Source organism: Branchiostoma belcheri, unplaced genomic scaffold (genome assembly GCF_001625305.1).
Source record: "Branchiostoma belcheri isolate BF01 breed outbred unplaced genomic scaffold, Haploidv18h27 scaffold52, whole genome shotgun sequence".
Classification (NCBI taxonomy): Eukaryota; Metazoa; Chordata; class Leptocardii; order Amphioxiformes; family Branchiostomatidae; genus Branchiostoma; species Branchiostoma belcheri.
Genome location: NW_017804154.1, coordinates 2,073,317 through 2,082,462, shown reverse-complemented (window position 1 = coordinate 2,082,462; position 9,146 = coordinate 2,073,317). Strand labels below are relative to the sequence as shown.

Sequence of the window (9,146 nt, the reverse complement as noted above, 5' to 3'; positions counted from 1 at the left end):
ACTTGAGGACAATCTGTCGTCCCTAGCTTCGGCCTCCGACAAGATCCACAAGACCACCCTACTAATACCAAAGCCTCATCATCTCATCATCAAAAAAAACCTTAGGTCCGCCATGTTTCCTTCCCGTCATGCGAAGAAAATTACATTGAACTTCAATTGCAAGTCCTAAACACAATCAGCGTATATTACGCCAAAGCCATCGCCTCTATACACTCCTGCCAAAATGAACGCACAACCAGGTAGGCTTTCAGTTACTGCTCTTTCCAAACATACCGCTAGGCGTCGTCCTTACACTGTGGCCCGGTGACAGGTCCCACAATGCACTTCACTCAACTTTGGCCTGCCCCATTGCATGACGGGAAACAAAATGGCGGCGCCCATAAAATCGAGGTAACGTAAAACAGGTTCCCGCTATCGCGAACCTGTAATAAAAACATTTGCTACCTGAAGTCTGGTATATCAAGGACATTAATTATACACTTGGGTATTCAAGTCCCTTGTGTTATCAAAGTTCAACAAACCAAAGTGGTCCCCATACAACTAATGAGGTTGGGAGTTGGGACCATATAGGAAACTCCGAAAGCATCTAACATAACTTGACTGGGCCAAGGGAGACGAAGAGATCTACGACCAGCGAATGTTACTCACTTTCCACACCCACAAACGCCCATTAACACAACGATCATAGCTGCAAGCAACTGTTCGTCACATGCCAACAGCTGATGGGAGGTCATTCCACTTCCGGGTTTCCCCACGCGCCTAGAGCATGCTGGGATTATCCGTGACGTCACCATCACGTTTGGGATGATGACACAGACGACAGACGAACCACCAAACACGTACGGTAGAAAATCTCTCAAACTGCCCGTCTGGGGAAATTTTTAGGACATTTGTGCTGTATCGAAGATTAATCTAATATATCGGAACGTGTCTACGCCGCTTCAAGACTATTTATTGGTAAGTACTGGTGAAAAAAGCACACGTTGCCAAGCAAGGTGGAAGTATGATGGGGAGGGGCGGGGGTAACAAGTTACACAAAATCTGACGTTTGATTTGTATGTTAGTGTTTCGACAGATTATGGTGTAGAAAACTGCACGCCGGTGCTGTATGTAGGCACGATTAAACATAGAAATAAGGTTGTTTGGTTCAAATAATTATCATAGCCCCTGCCCTCCTTCAACGAATATTTCAAAACCTTGCCCTCTAATTGTCTAAATTATATAATTTTTGCCTTGTACAAAGTTAACGTTATAACTTTATAAACAATGTGCAATGTATACTGGCGGATTTTACACCAGATACTTCTGTGCCAGGAAATAACGGAATACTGACTGTTAATGTATATATTATATGACAGTGCATGCTCTGTTAATTTCATGTAAAATAATGTCGAAAATTACACTGGTTTCACTCCCCAAATTTCAAGGGCATCATTTTTTAAAGCATATTTATTCCAAATTGTTGTTAAGTACAGTAAAGATTCACTTATCATTTGCAAGAGTACACTTAACTCTGAACCACTAGACCTTTATTTTGGCCACAACGTCAAGGTGCATATTCAATACAGTTATATACTAGTACTGTTACTGTGTTAGTATTTATTAATATAAACCTCCTTGCTGTTCGTTACTATAGAGTGAAACCTGAAGTTTTGAAAGGCATTTCAGAATTTTTTTGCATGTTAGGCCCATTCCTTAAGGTGAGGAAGAAGTGTGAACATTTCTAGACAAGTTTGGAATCTTCTAGACAAGTCTAAGTCTGGATCAAGGTAATCGACATAGTAATCAGGTTTCAAAGGAGAGATAGAGCCACTTGGTCACAGTGCCCCCTATTGATCATAGTTCAAACTGCAGTTAAAATGATAAAGGCCAAGGTTTTTTGTTAGCCCAGCTAGTTATGATAATTGCTATCAGACTACATGTCTGTATACCTGTCCCTTTATCTGTGCCACAGTAGCAAATTCATCACTTATTTAAATTAGTTCATACAATTGAACTCTTCGCATGTCACCTCAGCCCATTCTGGCCTGTGATTGGTCAGTTTGGAACCTGATGATTGGGGATTGCCAATCACAGGCAAGAAGAGGGATCAGGTGGGGGTGTGACTGTGAGATTCAATCTAGGTTATCGCTGTCTTATATAAGAAGCCGGTTGGGGGTTTGACACACACTTGAGGCTTTTCTAACTCTCCTAAGGAGTCACATATCCAGAAAACTTTGTAGAATATAATTTCTGAAGGAGGCTGTCAAGTATGGTATGTTCAGTTCTTTATGACCTTTTATGAGAATAATGTTTTCCCTACAATTAGAATAGAATTTCTAATGTTGGCTTTACTCAGCACAGAAAAGCCAGAAAAGGGATGATGCAATTGGGCTAGACTGAAGTCTCATGGAAAGAAATCTCTTTCCATGAGACTTCAGTCTAGCCAAATTGCATCATCTCTTTTCTGGCTTTTCTGTGCTGATTACTGTATTGTAGATTTGGGGGATTAAGTTATACCTTTACCTGGAGACATCTGAGAGTTTACTTTTACAACTACAGTATGTTATCAACTGCTTACTGCTCGTAGTTTGATAAGGTTTTCAGGTAGTCTGTTTAAGTTTCCAATCTAGCAACACTCTGGTAAAAAGATATGGTCCAAATTTTAGTGGAATGTTTTTTTAGCTCCTGTATATCCTTACTTTTGGTACCTGATAAGTAAATTGCTATGTAAGATTTGACTTTGTACTTTAAACTGTTAGTTTGCTAGGTTTTCAGTTAGATTTTGAAATGTTCCATGTCCTAGTTACTACAGTTTCCAAATTGTGTAGCTTGACTTCAGCTAGTCATTTTTAAAAACCCTTGTTCCAGGTGCTGAGTAACCTGGCCATGCTGACGGGGCTGTTTAAGGCGTACGGGCGCTTCTGCGTGTCGCACCCCTGGGAGGTGATCGTGGGAACCATCACGGCCACGATATGTCTGCTCTCCATGAACATGATCACCAACAGCGACCGTGTCTGCGGCTGGAACTACATCTGTAACGTAGATGAGGTCAGACTTACAGCTCCTCTGTATATTTGTGTTAGTCGTTGACACCCCCTATGGCCCTTTCCACTTGAGGCTGAAACCGCTGAGTGACCAAAAAAATTTTCTGAATTTGTTTGTGTTCCAAATCATGTTTATACAGTGTGCATCAACAGCATTGTTTTCCAAAATCAGATCTACAGGAAAGTGCCTATACTGTAGTTTGGCAGGCCTGCTAATGCTTGGAAAAAGTCCAAGTCTGCTAAAGATACTAGTATTTGCACAAGTGGCCTGATGGTGGTTCGGTATGAATAATGCTCTGGTAGATATGTCAAATTCATGAAATGTGTCATGAATCGGTTAGATATCCTAGTTGACAGGTATATTTTGTGTTCTCCCAGGACATTAAAAGCAGTGATGTGATTATCATGAGCCTGACCAGGTGTATTGCTGTCATCTACATCTACATGCAATTCCGCAACCTGAGGAAGTTTGGCTCCAAGTACATCCTAGGTAAGTGCTGCAATGTCAGTCGAACCAAATGTATGCAAGTCAGGAATTACGATAGCTTATTAATGATTTGATTTGTATCTGCATTAGTTTAAGTCTGTTTCAATCAAGTCTTCCTGCATCTAGCTCTGCTTCCTTGACCTCCTTTTTTGTGACCGCCTTTTTTGTGGCCGTGTCTATGCTGCATTTGGATTTTATCCAAGACTCACACGTACTACCAGTATAATGTAAACACCTCTCAATCCAAAGGTTTGTATGTTTGTACTTTGGTAAATGATTAATCACCCTGTTCTCTGCTCTCTCTCCCCAGGCATTGCCGGCGTGTTCACCATCTTCTCCAGTTTTGTGTTCAGCAGTGCTGTGATCCACTTCCTGGACAAGGAGATCACAGGTCTGAACGAGGCCATGCCTTTCTTCCTGCTGCTCATCGACCTCTCCAAGGCCTCGGCCCTCGCCAAGTTTGCGCTCAGCTCCTCCAGTCAGCTGGAGGTTCGTGAGAACATCGCCCGAGGCATGGCCGTCCTGGGACCAAACTTCACCTTGGATGCGCTGGTGGAGGTTCTTGTTATTGGAGTTGGCACATTGTCAGGTGGGAAATGACATCAACATCTCATTTTTCTTGATATTTCATTGGCCCACTGGAGTCTGTACTGTACTGATACAGTTTTGGATAAGTATATTGATTACAAGCAAATGGAAACAACAAACTACTAACTGGTTACAGTGCTCAGTGAACTTGAACTGTACTGAAGTTGTGATGACAGTGTAATGATGTACATGTGTATAATTGATGTAAGCTGGAGTGCTGATGTATGTCCCCCCTCCCCTGTAGGTGTGCGGCAGCTGGAGATGATGTGCTGTTTTGGCTGCCTGTCCATCCTGGCCAACTACGTGGTGTTCATGACGCTCTTCCCAGCGTGTCTCTCTCTAGTACTGGAAGTAAGTTATTCTTTCTCACCATCTTCTGTGTAATCTGTAACATCGTAGTCAACCTAGTAAAAATTGGCATTCCGTGGCTGTTGGAATGAGTAGGTGAATAGATGGTGAAGAAGAAAAGTCCATTGCTTATCTGACCAGTGTTGTTTGTTATAGTTGTCCCAGGACCGGAGTAAAGGCCCGCCTGTGTGGCAGCTGAACCAGCTGGCTGACAACATCCTGGATGAGGTGGAGGAACAGAAACCCAACCCAGTGGTGCAGAGAGTCAAGCTCATCATGGTCAGTACCTCTTACTTATGTTTTCACTTGTCTCTTTTGTAGTCATTATTTAGCTGTACAGTGTTAGTCTGTCATCCTGAAAACTCCAACTTAGAGCCCTTAGTCTCTTCAACAAGATGCAAGGCATATTCCAGAATTGATTAGAAGATAGCATGTGGAACTAAATGGTAGATTTGTTGTATACATGTCATGTAACCGGTGTCTTCACAGTTCTCCTGTCTTAATATCCTGTATGACTGAAAGAAACAATCTTGTCTGTCCTGTCCAGGCCCTGGGACTAGCCCTGGTCCATGCCCACAGTTGGCTGGTTCCATCTGAGAAGGACACAAGCCTTCCTGACCCAGTGGGGCTGGGGGGCCTGATGGGTAGGGCAGGTGTCCCTGCCATACCTACAGCCCAGCAGAAAGTGGAACCTGACATGCCTCTCTGGCAGTTCTACCTCACCTCGTAAGTCTTCGCAGGTTTTTAAAGAGTTGTGATGCATGGCAGTAGGAATGATGTGGTTTTTTGAATTACGTTGTACTAACAAATTTTTTGCCGTTCATTCAAGTTGACACATTATTTTTAAGTACACAGACAGAATGTGGTCCTTATTGTGGTCGTTCTACTTTTTCAGGTGGTTGTCCATGAGCTATGATGAGGTCCTGACACTGGTCCTGGCCCTAATCCTGTCTGTCAAGTACATCTTCTTTGAGAACAATGAGAACAACATCTCATCCCTGCCTGCCATGGAGAGGAGGAAGTCAGGGCTGGAGGAACCCTCCAGGGTACAGGAGATGGAGAAGGAGGAGGAGGAGGTCATCTCTATTGAGAGTAGCACATGTCTGTCCACCTGCACACAGACAGATCCTGATGGTGAGTTCTGTTATGTCCAAGATTGTTAATGTGCCGACTTGACAGTACATATGTACAGGCAGTGACATTTTGCAGAACTGTAGATGTATTGAGTGTATGTAAATTTTGTGTCTGTTTACTTCTTTAGATTTCCCTGAGCCAAAGACGTCCTTTTTCCTGGGAGGATCCAACGTCACGTCTCCAGCTGATTCAGAAGCGGAGGAGTCTGAGCAGGAAGAGGAGGAGATGGATGACACACCCAGACCCCCCAGGTCTATTGAAGAATGTGCAGAAATTCTTAACACCAAGGTAAAGATGTAATGTTACATGTGTTCTCCACATACCAAAATGGCAGTGGTTAATAGTTGCAGTTATTTGAAAAGTCAAATATCAAATTGTTAGTGTATATGGAAACAGAATAAACTTCACAGGTAACTAGTTCAAGTTAGTGCCGTAGATTGACAGAGGTTAAGGTTTTATGTCCTGTTAGGTATTGTTGGATAGTCTGTGTCCTTTTCTTGACAGAGTTGATGTCCATGTCAATAACTGAACCTGTTTTCCTACTGACCCTCAGGGAGCAGACACCCTGACAGATGAGGAAGTACGGCAGCTCGTTCGCAGTAAGCACATTCCTGGGTACAAGCTGGAGAGCAAGCTTGGCTCGGCTGAGAGGGGCGTGGACATCCGCAGACAGATGCTGACTGAACAGCTGCACAGACAGGAGGCACTGGAGAAACTTCCCTATACCAGCTACGACTACTCATTTGTAAGTGCAACATTTAGTATGTTTGTATATTTCTTCCTCAAAAATTCTCATTCAATATATACTGCTAGATTTCATGTGCTGAATACATGCCAAAGCAAAAGTAACGTAATTATTTGTGCCAGGAAGAAATCTATTGTGTATGACACAGAGTTATACATTATGTATCCAGATACATTGTAGTAGATAAGTCCTGCACACAGATATTCTGTACCTGCGTGCCGCCTGATGCCATGTTGCTGTTCCCTGCAGGTGACAGGTGCGTGCTGTGAGAACGTGATTGGCTACATGCCTGTGCCGGTGGGCGTGGCCGGCCCCCTGCTGCTGGACGGGAAGGAGTATCAGGTTCCCATGGCAACAACAGAGGGCTGTCTGGTCGCCAGCACCAACCGTGGCTGCAGAGCCATTAAGGTGAGGAAAATAAAATTGTTTGACTTCATGAGTAAGCTGCAGTATGGTTCCTTTTCACTAGGGGGCAGTGTGTCATGATACAGTATTACAGTGCTTGAATCACCTTCTTTAGCACAACTGTCATTCCTATTTGTTTAAATGCTGTGAAAGCTTATTTTTGCCAGAACAACTAAAGATCACCTGTCTTTGTCCCATGTAGTTGTCAGGAGGAGCCAGGAGCTACATAATTGGTGATGGAATGACCAGAGGTCCAGTGGTCAGAATGCCCAGTGCTGCCCAGGCCAGTGCACTGAAGATATGGCTACGAGACCTGGACAACATAGACCTGTTGAAAGAGGCTTTCAACTCAACAAGCAGGTGATATTTTTGGAACTCTGGTGCCTAGATCACTCGTTCAGTACGGGCTATGATGATTAGTTGCTCAGCTTCCGCTGTTTTGGCACATCTTCTGTTTGATTCTGTGTTGTTTGTATAGACTCCACATGTGCTGATCAGACTTCCCTCCCACAGGTTCTGCAGGTTAGACAGCATCATGTCAGCTGTGGCAGGACGACATGTCTACATCAGGTTCAAGGCCATCACTGGAGATGCCATGGGCATGAACATGCTCTCCAAGGTACCTACTGTGTAATTCTTCTTTCCATATCTTGTCCTTTCTTCAGACATTTTTCAGTATGATGTTCTTCACACTTTACACAAGAGCTGTTTTACGTACAAAGAATGATAAAAACTCTTACCACTGTTAACATGATTGTTAGAGTACTCTATCTACAGACTTAAGTGTGAGGCAAAAGAGGTAAAGCTGGTCTCTATGTTACAGGGGACGGAGCAGGCTCTGAAAAAGCTGGAGGAGTTCTTCCCTGACATGGAGCTGTTGAGTCTGAGCGGGAACTACTGCACAGATAAGAAGGCCACGGCTATCAACTGGCTGGAGGGGAGGGGCAAGTCTGTAGTGGCAGAGGCTGTCATCAAGGGGGAGGAGGTCAAGAAGGTGAGGATTCATATCTGCTTGTAATTAGACATGTTTTAAAATTGCCAGTGTGCTGAAAGGTATTTCAGATACGTGTAGAAAGTGATGAAGAATTTAAACTTTTTTGTACAAAATTCTACCAAGAGAAAAGGGCTGTGGATTTTTGTCAGTCAGTCTGTTTGTTCTTGTAGAGGAAACCTGCTCTGTTCCTGACAGTTCATTTTGTCTGCCATGCAGATTCTGAAGACCTCTGTGTCTGCCCTGGTGGACCTGAACATCAGTAAGAACCTGATTGGGTCGTCCATGGCGGGGAGTATTGGAGGGTTTAACGCACACGCTGCCAACATTGTAGCTGCCATCTTTATAGCCACAGGACAGGTGGGTTCTGTCATTCTGATGCTCTAGTCTGACATGAGCTATTAGTATATAGTATGTTTTGACTCACTCGTTTGTTCTGCCTGGAAGAGCTTTTATTTCTATGAAGTGTTCTACAGATTTAGTCCATTAATGGATTTCATGAGTTTCAATCATGACTGTTCTACAGATTTAGTCCATTATTGGATTTCATGATTTTCAACATTTTCTTTTTGAAATTGTCCTTTTTAGGATGCTGCCCAGGTTGTGGCGAGCTCCAACTGTATGACCCTGATGGAGGCCACAGGAGAGGATGGAGAGGACCTGTACATCAGCTGCACCATGCCTTCCCTGGAGGTGGGCACTGTGGGAGGGGGGACTGTCCTGCCACCACAGAGGGCCTGTCTCAAGGTACAACTTTTTCACTTTATCATTGTAGAGGGACTTTTATATCTGGACTTAGAAGTTAGAGCCTGCAGATAGTACTTAGTATATACCGATAGTTTGGATTCACTCATCTGTACATTGTAAGAATTGTAGTTACTAGTAGGGCAGGCTGATGCGCACACAGTAACAAATTAACTGTAACAAAGGCACATTTAGCTGTGGGAAAGCAGAAAGAAAATAGGATGATTCCTTTGTAATTGGAGTTCTCCACAAATTGTAAATATTTTTACTTGTGATCATCTAGTCCATGCTGACAGCCCCTGTTCCCACGTATTTCCACAGATGATGGGTATTGACGGCTCCCACGACTCGGAGCCAGGCATGAATGCCAGACAGCTGGCTCAGGTGGTGTGTTCAACCGTCATGGCTGGTGAGCTGTCCCTGATGTCTGCCCTGGCAGCTGGTCACCTGGTCCGCAGTCACCTCAGACACAACAGGTCAGGACAGTAACCGTGCGCACTGCTGTTCTTCTAACTTTGGGGGATTAAATGTTGTATTGATGCACTACATGTAGCTTGTCTCTACACCTTCAACTTATTCTAAAATTAAACCATTCCTGGCTATATTTCGTGCTATAATTAATCTTTTCATTCATCTTGCAGGTCGAGGCTCAACATGGCTCCAGAAGCAACTAAAAGT

At 43.7% G+C, this 9,146-nt stretch overlaps 2 protein-coding genes across 4 annotated transcripts in view; one reads left to right on the top strand and one right to left on the bottom strand.

The window, feature by feature from the left end:
• Positions 1 to 796, bottom strand: part of LOC109480743 (probable gluconokinase) — a 4,331-nt gene extending 3,535 nt beyond the window's left edge. The window contains exon 1 of the mRNA XM_019783021.1: positions 649 to 796. Within this exon, the coding sequence (XP_019638580.1) occupies positions 649 to 794 (146 nt within the window). The 5' untranslated portion in view covers positions 795 to 796. The remainder of the gene's footprint in view (positions 1 to 648) is intronic.
• Positions 797 to 798: 2 nt separating this feature from the next.
• LOC109480740 (3-hydroxy-3-methylglutaryl-coenzyme A reductase-like) overlaps positions 799 to 9,146 on the top strand; it is a 14,375-nt gene continuing 6,027 nt past the window's right edge. The window contains exons 1-17 of one of the 3 annotated variants that reach the window (XM_019783017.1): positions 2,064 to 2,254; positions 2,851 to 3,030; positions 3,405 to 3,516; positions 3,824 to 4,102; positions 4,346 to 4,452; positions 4,606 to 4,728; positions 4,997 to 5,175; positions 5,345 to 5,583; positions 5,711 to 5,871; positions 6,137 to 6,328; positions 6,578 to 6,736; positions 6,936 to 7,093; positions 7,247 to 7,352; positions 7,557 to 7,727; positions 7,944 to 8,084; positions 8,313 to 8,471; positions 8,790 to 8,944. In XM_019783017.1, the coding sequence (XP_019638576.1) occupies positions 2,252 to 2,254; positions 2,851 to 3,030; positions 3,405 to 3,516; positions 3,824 to 4,102; positions 4,346 to 4,452; positions 4,606 to 4,728; positions 4,997 to 5,175; positions 5,345 to 5,583; positions 5,711 to 5,871; positions 6,137 to 6,328; positions 6,578 to 6,736; positions 6,936 to 7,093; positions 7,247 to 7,352; positions 7,557 to 7,727; positions 7,944 to 8,084; positions 8,313 to 8,471; positions 8,790 to 8,944 (2,624 nt within the window). In that variant the 5' untranslated portion in view covers positions 2,064 to 2,251. Of the gene's footprint in view, positions 958 to 2,063; positions 2,255 to 2,850; positions 3,031 to 3,404; positions 3,517 to 3,823; positions 4,103 to 4,345; positions 4,453 to 4,605; positions 4,729 to 4,996; positions 5,176 to 5,344; positions 5,584 to 5,710; positions 5,872 to 6,136; positions 6,329 to 6,577; positions 6,737 to 6,935; positions 7,094 to 7,246; positions 7,353 to 7,556; positions 7,728 to 7,943; positions 8,085 to 8,312; positions 8,472 to 8,789; positions 8,945 to 9,146 lie in introns of those variants that run through there. The other 2 variants (XM_019783018.1, XM_019783016.1) reach the window with 2 other exon arrangements.